The sequence below is a fragment of the Rhinocladiella mackenziei genome (genome assembly GCF_000835555.1).
Source record: "Rhinocladiella mackenziei CBS 650.93 unplaced genomic scaffold supercont1.3, whole genome shotgun sequence".
Classification (NCBI taxonomy): Eukaryota; Fungi; Ascomycota; class Eurotiomycetes; order Chaetothyriales; family Herpotrichiellaceae; genus Rhinocladiella; species Rhinocladiella mackenziei.
Genome location: NW_013550602.1, coordinates 597,818 through 613,958, shown reverse-complemented (window position 1 = coordinate 613,958; position 16,141 = coordinate 597,818). Strand labels below are relative to the sequence as shown.

At 50.7% G+C, this 16,141-nt stretch overlaps 4 protein-coding genes across 4 annotated transcripts; 3 read left to right on the top strand and 1 right to left on the bottom strand.

The window, feature by feature from the left end:
- Positions 1 to 2,115: 2,115 nt before the first annotated feature.
- Positions 2,116 to 9,176, top strand: Z518_03775 (uncharacterized protein; the record flags this gene model as incomplete). The annotated part of the gene is made up of 4 exons (XM_013417485.1): positions 2,116 to 2,304; positions 2,377 to 2,547; positions 2,612 to 8,374; positions 8,433 to 9,176. 4 exons carry the CDS (start codon positions 2,116 to 2,118, stop codon positions 9,174 to 9,176), a joined length of 6,867 nt encoding a protein of 2,288 aa, XP_013272939.1.
- A 917-nt stretch (positions 9,177 to 10,093) lies between these two features.
- On the top strand, positions 10,094 to 10,666 carry Z518_03774 (uncharacterized protein; the record flags this gene model as incomplete). The annotated part of the gene is made up of 1 exon (XM_013417484.1): positions 10,094 to 10,666. One exon carries the CDS (start codon positions 10,094 to 10,096, stop codon positions 10,664 to 10,666), a length of 573 nt encoding a protein of 190 aa, XP_013272938.1.
- Positions 10,667 to 11,129: 463 nt separating this feature from the next.
- On the top strand, positions 11,130 to 14,765 carry Z518_03773 (uncharacterized protein; the record flags this gene model as incomplete). The annotated part of the gene is made up of 1 exon (XM_013417483.1): positions 11,130 to 14,765. One exon carries the CDS (start codon positions 11,130 to 11,132, stop codon positions 14,763 to 14,765), a length of 3,636 nt encoding a protein of 1,211 aa, XP_013272937.1.
- A 119-nt stretch (positions 14,766 to 14,884) lies between these two features.
- Z518_03772 (uncharacterized protein) lies at positions 14,885 to 15,937 on the bottom strand (the record flags this gene model as incomplete). Its single annotated transcript, XM_013417482.1, has 1 exon — positions 14,885 to 15,937. One exon carries the CDS (start codon positions 15,935 to 15,937, stop codon positions 14,885 to 14,887), a length of 1,053 nt encoding a protein of 350 aa, XP_013272936.1.
- Between the last annotated feature and the right edge of the window lie 204 nt (positions 15,938 to 16,141).

Below are 16,141 nucleotides of genomic sequence, written 5' to 3'. Positions count from 1 at the left end.
GAGGACAAGGCGGAGGAAAAGGAGAGAAGGGGAGGGAGGCCCTTGCGTTTGGGACCCAATGCCTGGATAGGCGCCCTCTTCGTTCACGAGGTGTCAGGTGTTCAGGCGGTGACCGTTTGGCCGTTGAAAAGCATTTGAACGGCAGTTTGGAAGAACGTGTAACTGTTCTTCTCGTTTGTCCTATCGTGATATCGGGCGAGCGCTGTCGTTGTCGTCCTTCCGCTGTCACCTACGATTATTGATATTGCGGATGTGCGCTTAGCATTCGCAGAATGCTGACATGGTGATATGGCAAACCGCCTTTTGATCTCGCTGTTGTGCTACGAAGTGTACGCTACACATTCAGCGAGTGGCTTTGGACGATTTTTCTACGGTATCTTTTGTATCTAATTCGTTACTAATCGATGAGGATTGAGAGATTTTCCGTTCCTCTGTTCACAATCAGACACTAAAACGCTAGCCGGGATGAAAGCGGAATGGCGGCAGAGGCATATTGCTGGGGGGCCCCAACACCCAAATTTAGATCCGTGGACCTCATCAACTCTAAAGCTCGTCTTTGCATCGTCTTTGATTGGGGGCCAATATTCGTCTCTCCCCTATGGCGCAGGAAACGCCCCCTGAACAGTAATAACAGATCTCGTATATCCACCATTCGACAGTTCGAGCTCGACATGGTCAGATCTTCCATCTCTCTACGCTCACAGGAAAATAATGACGATCCGGCCTTCGGTGACTACCAATCCCCAGCCCTGCTAGTGCTCCTCCGCCTTCGCTCTCCGAACGACACATGTTCTCCTATCGTGGTGCAATGGCCTCTCCTTGCACAAAGAGCGGAAGAGATGTCCTGTAGCAGACTGCATCACCCCCCAAAGGATCAAATCACCGTTCGGTGTTTTCGGTGGATATATTGGAAAAAAAAAAACAGTAGGATGCATCAGAATGCACCATATACGGACTCCGAAATTGTATGCACGATTGGGGCGGACTCCGCCGCGTGCGCCACATCAATCGATCTCGGAATCAGGCCCTCTGTGGATACCAGCTGAGGCTGAAAAGGATAAGGGTACCAAACGCCATATAGTTTATTGTTAGATGCGATATACGACATACGAAAAGGGCCGACTGATACTACGTATCTTGCTATCTGTGCAACCGGGCGATTTCTGGTGGCACTGATTTTTTTTTTTTTTTTTCAAATTTTTGGCAGCAGGAAATTTGTTGACTTACTTCTATCTGCCGGTGGAGAGCATCGGGGCACAAGGTGGCGAGCGTCATCGGGACTTTAGACTGGCCAAGTTTGATTGTGCAGCAGACGTCATGGTTCCGCTCAACAAGTTGCAGAGGCGCAGATCACAGAGGGAAGTGTATAAAAATTGTTGAAGTTGGGGATGAGAAGCGGGTCTAAGCTGGAAGAAGCTGGTAAGCTGGTGTGGGTCAGCAAATGGCACAAGGCCAGTAGCGAACCTGACAGGGCTTTCCGGTAGCCCTTTCGGCGATTTCACCCTCACAACTGGGTGGAGGACCAGGGGGTAGGCTAAAAGGCTCATCAGGGCTTTAGACACCGCTGTCACTCAGCGCAGAGGAGCAGCACAGGAGTGACTCCGTTGTATGTAGTCGTAACTGCTAGCCTAACTAGCCAGAAACCCATTGGCCGCTGGCCATCCAACAAGGAGCAGCGTGCTGGGCTTCTGCACCACCCCCATCTGTCTTATTAGTATTATGCTCCGCGCACGTTGTTGTTTTCATGCACGTATTGTTTCTCCTTCCCCGTATTCTTTAATTGCTGACCAGACGACCTGCCTCCCTTCTCCCTTCTGCCGGTTCCTCCTGACTTCCTTCTCGACTTCCCTCCACTCACTTCGACCTATTCTCTCTTTCACTACCATCATTTCTTCAGGCATCACTTCCATATAGACACCTGTTCGGGCCTGGGAGATTTTTTCAGGGACCATCGGTATTAATTGGCGTAAACCCGGTCTCCTATTTTCTCCCCCCACGGCCCACACCTTTTCGAAAGTCGTTCGTCTCCTTATTCAGATCCAGACACGATTTACCCTGCCAGAGCCAGAACTGCATTTCTCAACTGTATGAGATAAGACGCATTTTACTATAATCATGGCTCCCACCGTCAACGGAACCAGCGGGACCCGTAAGTCTTCGCTAGTCAACGGCACGCCGAGTTCCTGGCAGGCGAAGCACCAAGTCACTTCCCACTTCATTGGGGGAAACCGACTGGAGAAGGCCCCTCCTAGCAGAGTCAAGGATTTTGTCCAAGAGCACGATGGACACTCTGTCATCACTTCCGTAAGTCACGCTCTCTCTCTCCGACAATTCGTGCCAGGGAGGCGCAGCTGACCGCGGAAACCTGAAATCCAGGTGCTCATTGCAAACAACGGTATTGCCGCAGTGAAAGAAATCCGTTCAGTACGAAAATGGGCCTACGAGACATTCGGCGACGAGCGCGCCATTCAATTTACTGTCATGGCCACCCCAGAAGATTTGCAGGCAAACGCAGACTATATTCGTATGGCAGATCAATATGTTGAGGTATGCAAAAAACCAATGGTGGCGGGAAAAGAGAGCGGAACATGAGCTGACGTGGATCATATAGGTGCCCGGAGGCACCAATAACAACAATTATGCCAATGTTGAGCTGATTGTCGATATTGCTGAGCGCATGAACGTCCATGCCGTCTGGGCGGGTTGGGGTCACGCCTCGGAAAATCCCAAATTGCCCGAATCTTTAGCAGCCTCGCCCAAGAAAATCATCTTTATTGGGCCTCCGGGATCTGCAATGAGATCCTTGGGTGACAAGATTTCCTCCACAATTGTCGCACAACACGCGAAAGTGCCTTGTATTCCTTGGTCGGGAGAGGGTATTGACGAGGTTGAAATTGACAAGAACGGCATGGTGACGGTGAGAGATGAGGTATACGACAAGGGCTGCGTACATTCTCCTCAAGAGGGCTTGGAAGCCGCCAAAAAGATCGGTTTCCCCGTCATGGTCAAGGCCTCTGAAGGTGGTGGTGGCAAGGGTATTCGAAAAGTCGAAAACGAGGCCGACTTTGTAAGCCTTTACAATGCCGCCGCAAGCGAAATCCCGGGATCTCCCATCTTCATTATGAAGCTTGCGGGAAACGCCCGACACTTGGAGGTGCAGCTTTTGGCAGATCAGTACGGAAACAACATCTCTCTTTTTGGCAGAGATTGCTCTGTCCAGCGAAGACATCAGAAGATTATTGAAGAAGCTCCCGTCACCATTGCGAACCCGGATACATTCCGTTCCATGGAGCAGGCGGCTGTCCGGTTGGGAGAGTTGGTAGGCTACGTGTCTGCGGGTACCGTTGAGTATCTGTATTCGCATGCGGATGGCAAGTTCTACTTCTTGGAACTCAACCCCCGTCTCCAGGTCGAGCACCCGACCACCGAAATGGTCAGCGGTGTCAATCTACCCGCGGCCCAGCTACAGATTGCCATGGGCCTTCCTCTCCACCGCATCCGTGACATTCGCTTGTTGTACGGCGTTGACCCACACACCTCGACCGAAATCGACTTCCATTTCGTGAACGAGAGCAGCTTGAAGACGCAACGACGGCCTCGGCCCAAGGGCCACACCACCGCCTGCCGTATCACCTCGGAAGATCCTGGTGAGGGCTTCAAGCCTTCAAGTGGTACCATGCATGACCTCAACTTCCGATCAAGCTCCAATGTCTGGGGCTACTTCTCGGTATCCTCGAACTCCAGCATCCACAGCTTTTCCGACAGTCAGTTCGGTCACATTTTCGCCTATGGCGAAAATCGATCAGCCTCCCGAAAACACATGGTCGTTGCTTTGAAAGAATTGAGCATTCGTGGTGATTTCAGAACCACCATTGAATACCTCATTAAGCTGTTGGAAACACCCGCTTTTGAGGATAACACCATCACCACGGGATGGTTGGATCAGCTCATCTCCAACAAATTGACTGCTGAGCGTCCGGATCAGATGCTCGCTGTCCTTGCTGGTGCTCTTACCAAAGCGCATATAGCCAGCGAAGCTTGTATCGCAGAGTATCGCAAGGGGTTGGAAAAGGGTCAAGTGTCCTCCAAAGATGTCCTTAAAACCGTCTTCCCCATTGATTTTATCTACGAGGGCCAGAGATTCAAGTTCACAGCAACTCGAGCCAGTCTTGACAGCTACCACATTTTTATCAACGGCTCAAAATGCTCTGTTGGTATGCGGACCCTGGCTGACGGCGGTTTGTTGATGCTTGTTGCTGGCCGGTCTCACAGCATCTACTGGAAGGAAGAGGCTACTTCCGTTCGACTGAGTGTGGACAGCAAGACCTGCCTGCTCGAGCAGGAAAATGACCCCACTCAGCTCCGAACTCCCTCGCCTGGGAAGCTCGTCAAGTTTACCGTCGACAACGGCGATCACGTCAAAGCTGGCCAGGCCTTCGCTGAGGTTGAAGTCATGAAGATGTACATGCCGCTCATCGCTCAAGAGGATGGTGTTGTTCAATTCATCAAGCAGCCAGGAGCAACTCTTGAGGCCGGTGACATTCTCGGAATTTTGGCTCTCGATGACCCATCCCGAGTCAAGACGGCCGAGACATTCACGGGACAACTCCCTGACCTCGGTCCTCCTCAAGTCGTTGGCAAAAAACCACCTCAGCGATTCGCCCTCCTCATCGGCATTCTTCAGAACATCCTGCTTGGTTTTGACAACCAGGTTATCATGGCGTCAACTCTGAAGGAGCTTGTTTCGGTCTTGAGAGACCCTGAGCTGCCATATGGCGAATGGACCGCGAGAGCCTCGGCTCTGCACTCAAGAACTCCGCAGAGACTGGACGCTCAGCTTGACCAGATTGTGGAGCGAGCACACGCTCGACACGCTGAATTCCCGTCCAAGCAGCTTCAAAAGGCCATCAACCGCTTCATTGAAGAAAACATGTCCCCCAGTGACGGAGCCACTCTTCACGCCACTTTGGCACCTCTTGAGGAGTTGATTGCCCGATATTCGGAAGGCTTGAAAGCTCACGAGTTCTCGGTCTTCACCGGGCTTCTCGATAAGTATTACCAAGTCGAGAGATTGTTCGCCTCGGGCGCACACCGAGATGAGGATGTTATTCTCAAACTTCGAGAAGAGCACAAAGATGACATTCTGTCGGTGGTCTGGACGGTGCTGTCACACACACGAGTCTCCTCCAAGAACAACCTGATCGTTGCCATTTTGGATATGTACCGACCAAACCAGCCCAATGTCGGCAACGTTGCCAAATATTTCCGATCTGCTCTACGGCGTCTCACCGAGTTGGAGTCTCGAGCCACGGCAAGAGTTGCTCTGAAGGCGCGTGAGTTGCTGATCTTGTGTGCCATGCCCTCACTCGAGGAGAGATCATCTCAGATGGAGCACATTCTCAAATCCTCGGTTGTCGAATCCAAATACGGAGAGACCGGTTGGGAGCACCGTGAGCCTGATCTCGATGTGTTGAAGGAAGTGATTGATTCTCGATACACCGTATTCGATGTCCTTCCACTCTTCTTCGCCCACCACGACCCTTGGGTTGGACTCGCGGCGCTGGAGGTGTACATTCGACGAGCATATCGTGCCTATACCGTCAAGGGGATTGAATATCACAATGACGTGGATCCACCGTTCTACCTCTCCTGGGACTTCGTCCTCCGCAAAGTCGGACAATCTGAATTCGGGTTGCCATTGGCCTCATCCTATCCTTCGGGTCAAGCGACCCCCTCGCAACAAGGCAATCCATTCAAACGTATTGCCTCCGTGAGTGATTTGTCTTACCTCAACAAAATGGGAGAAGATGATGAACCTTCACGGAAGGGTGTTATTGCTCCTTGCCATTATCTGGACGAGGCTGATGAGTGCCTCGCTCGGGCTCTCGAAGCATTCCCCAAGAATCCCAAAGAGAAACGGCCTAGCCAGCCTTACCTCATGCCAACCCTCGACAACCAGCGAAAACCACAGAAGACGTCAGACCCGTCTGATGAAGAATTGACCAATGTCTGCAATATCGCCATCCGCGACATCGAGAACTTGTCCGACGAGGAGATTTTGAGTCGTGTACACAGCTTGATTGCCGAGTACAAGCCCGAGCTTCTAGCACGAAAAGTTCGTCGGATTACTTTCATCTGCGCCCACACAGACGGAACCTATCCCGGCTACTTCACGTTCCGTGGCCCTACTTTCGAGGAAGACCAGAGTATTCGACACAACGAACCGGCTCTCGCTTTCCAGCTTGAACTAGGACGATTGTCGAAGTTCAAGATCAAGCCCGTCTTCACCGAAAATAGAAATATTCATGTATACGAAGCCATCGGCAAGGGCGACGACAGAGACAAGGTTGTCGACAAGCGTTACTTCACTCGTGCAGTGGTCCGACCCGGTCGCTTGAAGGATGAGATCCCCACCGCAGAATACCTGATCTCCGAGACTGACCGCTTGGTCAATGACATCTGTGATGCTCTCGAGATCATCGGCAACAACAACTCTGATCTAAATCATATCTTTATCAACTTCACTCCTACCTTCAACTTGCAGCCAAGAGATGTCGAAGAGCAAGTTGCTGGCTTCTTGGAACGATTCTCTCGGAGATTCTTGCGCCTTCGAGTTACCGGGGCTGAAATCAGAATGCTTTGCACCGATCCTGAATCAGGTTTGCCATATCCGGTCCGCGTCATCATCACCAACACCTCTGGTTACGTCGTCCAAGTCGAGACCTATGTCGAGAAGAAATCGCGCACTGGCGAATGGGTGTTTGAAAGCATCAGCGGGACCACCAAGATCGGTGCTATGCACCTTCGACCCGTCTCGGCTCCCTATCCAACGAAGGAGTGGCTGCAACCTAAGCGTTACAAGGCTCACCTTATGGGCACTCAATATGTTTATGACTTCCCCGAGTTGTTCAGGCAGGCAATCCAGAACAGCTGGTCCAAGGCGGCTGCCAAACATGCGCCACTTGCTGAAGCGAAACCTGAAGTTGGAACCTGCCTCGAATACAACGAACTCATTCTGGATGATGCCGACAACCTGACCGAGGTGTCCCGTGAGCCTGGTACTAATAACTGCGGTATGGTGGCCTGGATCTTGACCGCCAAAACTCCCGAGTATCCCAGAGGGAGAAGATTCGTCATTATTGCCAACGATATCACCTACCAAATCGGTTCATTTGGACCTGTTGAGGACAGATTCTTCAGCAAATGTACCGAATTTGCTCGCAAACTGGGCATTCCTCGTGTCTACCTGTCTGCCAACTCTGGTGCTCGTATCGGCATGGCTGACGAACTCATTCCCTACTTCTCGGTTGCATGGAATGACGAAGCAAACCCAGAAGCTGGCTTCAAGTATCTCTACTTGACTCCTGAAAGGAGAAAGCAATTGGGCAAGAAAGAAGTTCTGACCGAGAAGGTCGTTGAGGACGGTGAGGAGCGACACAAAATCGTCACCATCGTTGGTGCCAAGGACGGATTGGGAGTGGAGTGCCTGCGAGGATCTGGTCTCATTGCTGGAGCCACCTCCAAAGCCTACGAAGACATCTTCACCATCACCCTCGTCACTTGCCGATCCGTTGGTATTGGTGCTTACCTTGTCCGTCTCGGTCAACGTGCTATTCAAATTGAGGGTCAACCAATTATTCTCACCGGTGCTCCGGCCCTCAACAAGGTCTTGGGCAAGGAAGTCTACACTTCCAACTTGCAGCTTGGTGGCACGCAGATCATGTACCGAAACGGTGTCTCTCACATGACGGCCAGTGATGACTTCCAGGGTGTCGAGAAGATCGTTGAATGGATGTCCTTCATTCCCGACAAGAAGGGACAACCAGTTCCTGTCAACCCATCAGCGGATCCGTGGGATCGAGATATCCAATATTTCCCACCTCCACGACAACCATACGACGTCAGACACCTCATCGCCGGCAAGCAGAATGAGGAAGGTTTCGTGTCTGGTCTGTTCGACAAGGACTCCTTCCAGGAGGCTCTTGGAGGCTGGGCAAGAACTGTGGTAGTGGGCCGAGCTCGACTTGGCGGCATCCCTATGGGTGTTATTGCGGTTGAGACTCGTACCGTCGAGAACGTTATGCCAGCTGATCCTGCCAATGCTGACTCTATGGAACAAGTGGTACAAGAAGCCGGTGGCGTGTGGTTCCCCAACTCCGCTTTCAAGACCGCACAAGCCCTCCGAGATTTCAACTATGGCGAGCAGCTTCCCGTTATGATCCTTGCCAACTGGCGTGGTTTCTCTGGTGGTCAACGAGACATGTACAACGAGGTGCTCAAATATGGCTCGTACATCGTTGACGGCCTTGCCAAATATGAGCAACCTGTCTTTGTTTACATTCCTCCGTTCGGTGAACTCCGTGGTGGTTCATGGGTATGTTGGGATCTGGTCCTAATTTCTGTTACGTTCACTGACCCTCTTTTCTTCTTAGGTGGTTGTTGATCCGACTATCAACCCTGAACAAATGGAAATGTACGCTGACGAGGAATCCCGTGGTGGTGTCTTGGAGCCCGAAGGTATCGTCGGGATCAAGTACCGCCGCGAGAAACAGCTTGAGACCATGGCTCGATTGGATCCGATCTATGGCGAACTCAGGGCGCAATCTCTGGTCAAGGATTTGACAGCCGAGCAGCTGAATGCCATCAAGGCCAAGATGACAGAACGTGAGCAACTCCTCGGACCGGTCTACCAACAAATCGCTCTTCAGTTTGCCGATCTTCATGATCGTGCAGGACGGATGGAAGCCAAGGGTACGATCCGAATGCCACTGAAATGGCAGAATGCTAGACGATTCTTCTACTGGCGACTGCGAAGAAGATTGTCTGAAGAGGTTCTCCTCAAGAAGCTCAACAGCAGTATGGCTGTTGGTGGTGCCCCGGTGGTGTCCAATGGACTTGCTCAGAAGGAGCACAACCTTGCCATGCTCAAAAACTGGACCGGTCTTTTGGACGCGGAGTTCGAAAAGGATGACCGCAAGGTTGCTGAGTGGTACGAAAGCCATAGAAAGGAAATCTATGCTAAGATTGATGCCGTCAAGAGTGAGGCTGTGAGCAAGAAGGTATCCGAATTGTTGATGGGCAACAAGGAGGGTGGCCTCAAGGGAGTGCGTGAGGTGCTGAGTCTGGTTCCTACAAGTGAAAGAGAGCAGCTGGTCAAATATTTAACTGGCGCTTGAGGTATCAAGGCGTTTTATTAAAGGGATGGTTATTTTTATAGAGTTGACGATTGGTCATGAGGGGACTAAGGGATTGCGCCTGTGGAATACCATTTTGGACGCACGCAAGGTCGGAGATGCACTGGGTAAACGCGAAGGGAGCTCCTGGGTTTTGGCTTTCTGGTTTTATATTCTTTGAATTTTGTCTGTAGCGTGTCAACAGCAGCGTTACACCCAAGTTCCAATGGTCGCTCGACTTCGGATATATACTCGGCTGCTTGCCTAGGTACAGGGAAGCCAGGCTGCAGCACAATTCACACGGTCATTGATTGGTTTATTCAGCAGTGTTGTGCAAATGGGGCCCGCTTACTTCGTCCCTCCATCTTCAGTCTTCATGAGATCTGTATCCCGTGCAACTGCTTGTCTTCCCCAAGACAATGAAGATCACAGCCCAACAGTCCGGGTCTTCGTCCACGAAGGAGCAATGTCATCTTCTCGAAATACCTTTTGAGATACGACGGTTCATTTTCGCACTCTGCCTAAACCCACTGGACAGACGCATTTATTTAGACCGTGGGCTGCCGTGGGCGGAGCTCAGAGATGGCAAGAGATCGCTATGCCCGCCTCTCCTCCAGGTGTCTAAGCGGATATCCACCGAATGCCTGGAACTCCTGTATCGAAGCTCTAAGATCGTTCTTCATACCCAGCCAGGCTTTCTCGCCCAGGCATCACGACTCTCAACCCGACAGATGGTTCGATGTGTCGATGTGTCCATCCCGATAGCAGAGATTACCACGTCAGGTTCCGCTCCTTCTCCGTCTCCTCTCAAAGCAAAAGCATACCTGCCAATCACACCCAACCGGCTAGTATCTAAATTCTCAGAGGTATTCCCTCAATTACAGGAGATTTCGTTGACTTTGTGCACGATAGCATCCAAAATGGCACCATCCACATCTTCTATCCAAGGTGCAATTGTCTCCGCCTTACGAGTGATAATCCTCAATCCCCAGTGGAAGGATAAAATCACGACAATCCGCTTTCAACTGACTGAGACCATGTCCTCCGAACTATTTTCACTCGCTAAAGATGAGTCCCTGGCCACCCTCAAGGAGAAACTGGGTCGAGCAACGGAATTGCCCAATCTGACTGAGGTTGAGTTTTATTTCACAACACCATTGTCCAAAGGGCCCCACAGAATCCCGACCATGCTGTTTGCACAGCCTACTCCGACTTCAAGTCAAATGGTACTCTCTCGGCTTCTTCAAGAAGAGCGCGATCACATGAGGCATCTGATAGACCTCTTACCAAGTCTATTTGCACAAGTCCAAAAATTGCGACTTAACCGGATCCACTACTACGGCGGGCGTAGTGTCTCTGAACCGATCGAAATGAACGAGCCATTAGTAGTGGCAGTTTCCAAGATTTTAGAGAGAAGAACTATCGGCATTGATCGCGTGGTTACACGACCGTTTATTACAGCACATCCCGAATCACAGCCAGATCCCATTTAGCCCAGATCAATATCCAATTGCATGATAACCCGAAGGCTTTGGAGAGGGCCCAGAGGAGCATGATTCTGACATTCACCGGACATCAATTAGGCCACTCAAATGTACAGAGACCCAATGATATTCCGTCGGATATACAGGTTCTAGGAGCTCCGGATTGTAATCAGGCAGGGTTTTCCATAGGGGCGTATCGACACATCTTAGCCTGAGAGGACTCCAGAGACAATATTTAATCGTCCCAAAGGCCAGCCTAGAGAAGTCGTTGTTGTTCCTCCTGCCGACGAGGCTGAATGGCAGCCCCTTGCCAAAAATGGTTAAGTTAGTTTGTCTTGTCGATTGCTGCTGCAGAGCACGAACGCGGATGGCGCAAGAACCTTTTTTTTTTTTTAAAAAAAAATTGGATTCCAACGACAATGCTGCTTGTCCAGACAAACAAAATTGTGACCCAAGGCGTCTCTGCGGGACGATGTCGTCTACTTCAACTCAGACCCGTACAGAATGGTCTGTAGAGTACGACACAGTCAGGCGTCACCGACTGTTCAGAAATACCCCCAAAGATCACAGTGCCTTCCCCGCCCTTAAAGCCGCCGTCAAACCGCATGTCGAATCATTCAATGCGCTGTGGGATGAAGGATTGATTGATGCAGGCCTCAAAGACATTGGCATACATACAGTTGTCGATGGAGATCCGCGGAATCCACGTCCAGCAGAGGCTCACAACAAGCTCGATCTGAGAGTGACCGGAGTGATACTTGACAAACCTGTCCTTCCCAGTTCAAACAAATACAGCATACAAGATCGAAATATCTACCCTTCCGAATGTCGAGAGAGGCATGCTACCTACCGAGGAAAGTTAGGAGCCCGGTTACAGTACCGAGTAAATAGTGGCGAATGGAGAGAATCGGTGCGAGATGTTGGTCAGATGCCCATTATGCTGCGGTCCAGCAAGTGTCACCTGGAGAAATTTTCTCCCGCAGAAATGGTTCATCACAAGGAAGAGTCTGAAGAGTTGGGCGGATATTTCGTTGTGAACGGCAATGAGAGGCTTATACGAATGTTGATTGCGAATAGGAGGAACTATCCCATGGCAATTTCACGGAATGCCTTCACCGCAAGAGGACCGACGTTTTCGAAATTTGGTATTTCAATTCGCTCGGTAAGACCCGATCAGACATCGCAAACCAATGTCCTTCATTATTTGACCGATGGAAACGTCACTTTCAGATTCTCATGGAGGAAGAATGAATACCTGGTGCCTGTGGTCATGATTCTGAAGGCTTTGGTGGAGACCAACGACCGAGAGATCGCTGAAGGAATCATCGGCTCATCCTCCAACAGTACTCCGAATTCTTTTGTCTCTGACCGGACTGAACTCCTCCTACGGACGTACAAGGCGTACAATCTGAAGACCAGAGCTCAAACGCTCGCATATCTAGGGGAGAAATTTCGACCTGTGCTCATGAACCCGATAACAGTGTCGGATGAAAAGCTGGGCGAGGAGTTCTTGAGAAAAATCGTCCTACCACATCTAGGAAACGTCGATGTAACTCCTGCCCAGAATAACGACAAGTTCCAACTGATGCTTTTCATGATCAGGAAGCTCTATGCTCTCGCAGCGGGCGATTGTGCTCTGGACAATCCGGATGCGGTGTCAAATCAGGAAATTCTACTGGGAGGCTTTCTCTGCGGCATGATATTGAAAGAAAGTGTCTACGATTGGATGGTTAACATTGGAACAGCCGCCCGAGATTGGGTCAGAACCAAAAACGGGGCCAAATTCACCGACCCAGCTTTCGAAACCGATTTTCTTCCCAAAATAGTTCGGAGAACGAATGAAAACCTGGCGGGGAAGCTGGAGTATTTCCTTTCTACGGGGAACCTCGTCAGTCAGACTGGTCTGGATCTGTCACAGACCTCGGGGTTTACGATTGTCGCGGAAAAGATCAATTTTTATCGATTTCTTAGCCATTTCAGATGTATACACCGAGGCACTTTCTTTGCACAGTTGAAAACAACTACTGTCAGAAAGCTGCTCCCTGAAAGTTGGGGGTTTCTCTGTCCCGTCCATACTCCTGACGGATCTCCTTGTGGTCTTTTGAATCATTTGGCCCATCAATGCCAGGTTCAGATCAAAAAATTAGATACTTCTGGAATTGAGAAAGCCCTCGTCCAACTTGGTCTTTCTTCTGTACCCGCCATGGCCGTTGAAAATAGTCTGTCCGTTCAATTGGATGGGCGAATATTAGGGTACTGTCCGGCTAGACGGGCAAAAGAGATTGCACAGCTCCTGCGACATTGGAAGGTCAATGGAGAGAATAGCATTCCCAATGAACTCGAGATCGGGCATGTTCCGACTTCAAATGGCGGTCTTTATCCTGGTCTGTACCTCTTCACTGATCCTTCCCGCATGTTGCGGCCGGTGAAATATCTCCCATCAGACAAACTCGATTATGTTGGACCGTTTGAGCAACAATACATGAATATTGCCTGTGTGGGTGCTGATATCATCCCTAATCTGACGACGCATATCGAATACAAACCTACCAACATTCTATCAATCCTGGCCAATATGACCCCTTTCTCAGATTTCAATCAATCCCCCCGAAACATGTACCAATGCCAAATGAGTAAACAAGCCATGGGGACTCCATCATCCAACCTAATGTGTCGGACCGACAACAAAGCTTTCCTATTGCAAACAGGGCAAACCCCCGTTGTCAGACCACCTCTGTATAACGAATACGGACTAGACAATTTCCCCAACGGAATGAATGCCGTTGTCGCCGTCATTTCCTATACGGGCTACGACATGGACGACGCGATGATTATCAACAAATCATCCCATGAGCGAGGTTTCGGTGATGGCGTCATTTACAAGACGAAAGTGTACGAGCTCAACGAAAAATCTCGTTTAAGTCGATCCAAGACCGAAATCAAATCACTATTTGGCTTTGCTGAGGGCGACCCAAACATTTCCAAGGAAGCCATCAGTAATCTCGACCCTGATGGGTTGCCCGCGATCGGAACCAAAGTCAGAGAAAATTCAATAGTCCTGGCATATCATAGCGTCATGTTTGATCCGTCGGAGGCCCGATTGAGAAATCTGGACGGGAACACCAGTTACTTCAAATACAAGGACACCGAAGAAGCGTACATCGATCAGATTCGATTGATTGGCTCGGAATCCGGTGATCAGCCGTGTCAGGCAGTCAGCATCAAATACCGAATTCCTCGAAGACCCGTTATCGGAGACAAGTTTTCTTCACGGCACGGTCAAAAGGGGGTCTGTTCTATGCTGTGGCCAAGTCAAGACATGCCGTTCAGCGAATCTGGAATCCAGCCCGACGTCATCATCAATCCGCACGCTTTCCCGTCTCGAATGACCATCGGCATGTTCGTTGAGTCGCTGGCCGGTAAATCCGGTGCACTTCACGGTTTGGCGCAAGATTGTACTCCCTTTTCCTTTGACGAAGACAATACGGCCGGCAACTTTTTTGGTGAACAGCTCAGACAGGCAGGGTACAATTTCTACGGAAACGAGCCCATGTATTCTGGAGTCACGGGCAAAGAGTTCGCAGCTGACATATACATTGGCGTCGTGTACTACCAGCGCCTAAGACATATGGTCAGCGACAAGTTCCAAGTGCGGACGACCGGCCCCGTCAACGCTCTGCACGGTCAACCGATCAAAGGGCGGAGTAAAGGTGGTGGTATCCGTGTGGGAGAAATGGAGCGCGACTCTTTAATAGCCCATGGCTGTGCGTACTTGCTTCAAGACCGTCTGATGGATTGCTCCGACAAGCAGCGTGCCTGGGTGTGTCGGTCGTGCGGCAGTCTCTTGGCCACGATGATGATCCCGAACCAGTTCTCTGTGGGCAAGAAAGGAGGAAGAGTCGAGCCGAGTGGTGTGGTTAGGTGTCGTGCGTGTGCGAGGGAGGCGAGGCTAGAGGATAGTAAGTTGGATATCTGGGAGGATGGGGCCGGGAGGAGGCTTGTCGGTGGCGATAATACGACCGTCGTCAATGTTCCGGGTGTCTTGAGGTATTTGGATGTCGAACTTGCGGCTATGGGCGTGAGGACCACGTTTCAGATTGAAGCATAGAATGGCACGCAAAAAGTTTGCCGAGCATAGCATGGCGGGTTTGATTTTGTCAGGACCTTATGTATGAAGATCGACTCTACGAATGGATCTACCTCGAAATATCAAATATCAAAACTTCATCACATCGTAACCACCTCGTTGTCCGGATCGTTCCCCTTCTCTTTCCCCTGTCTCTTGATGCCTGATTCCTTTGCCTCTGCTGATGCTGATGAGTTATTGTTTGGATTTACCAACCCCAATCTCACCGCAAAATCACTCCTTCCCACTTCCTCGACAAGTTCTTCCGCCATATCCAGCCTCCGCTTATATTTCTTGACTCCTCCCTCTTGAACCCTGATCCTGCGTCCATTCATACTCATCTCTTCCACGCGAGAATTGTGCATTAACAACAATACATGATTGATCGTCACACACAGCGTGAGGAGTATTTTCCCTTCATCCCTCGCGTTCACCAGGGCAATTGTCGCAATGTACACAAGGAATCTGGAAACCCACTCTGCGCCGTCTACCAGGAAGTGATTGCGTGAGCGGACAAGCCAACTCCCACTCGTCACGGCCTTGAGATCGTCGACCAATCCTTGCATGCGGATCCAGCGGTCCTCGGACATGAGGACGAGCAAGTCTCCTTTCGCACCTGGTTCGAACACGCCGTGCCATGATGGTTGAGTTCTTACGCGGAGCGATAAGATGAAGAGAAGGCGCGATGTCAGGAGGAGAAGTGTGCTGAGAAGGAGATAGACGTCGGATGGGTGAAGGACCAGCCAGTGAAGAAGGAAGAGGGGAGGGAGAAAGGTCAATATCTCTAACGCCGATCCCAATCCCAAGACTCCTCGTGCCGATTTCGATCCTGCACCCGTACCCGTCGTGGAGGGGGAGGATTCGGGTTCAACCTTAAGGGTAACCAAATGCCCCGTCCTTCCGATACGCTGTAAAAGCATCACAACAGCCTGATTCTCGACGCGGAATATGTACCCTGTCGTCATGGCCGCGCAGGCGGGGTATTCTGCATTACACAGTGCCGATGGGGATAAAGGGGTTTGCATGCCGAGACATAAGAGGAGGAAGGAAAGGTATTTGGGTCGTCCGTGAAGAGCGGCGAATGTGTGTAACGGTGAGATGGAGGCAGAGTCGGGCGTTGACAGGAGGACGATAGGGAGGAGGGTAAGGTCCATTCTTCCTTGCCAGAACAGTAGAAACTCTCTTGATTGTCGTTTTGAACAGGTTGTGGAGCAAGAGGGAGAGTCATATGTGGATGGGAATGGGGACGGGGACGAGGATGAATTCTCGAATCTCGAATCCTCGAGCCTTACTGAGGCCTATACACATATCTATGTCTGAGAATACATGCGACTCATTAGGCTGTCCTCATAAGTGGA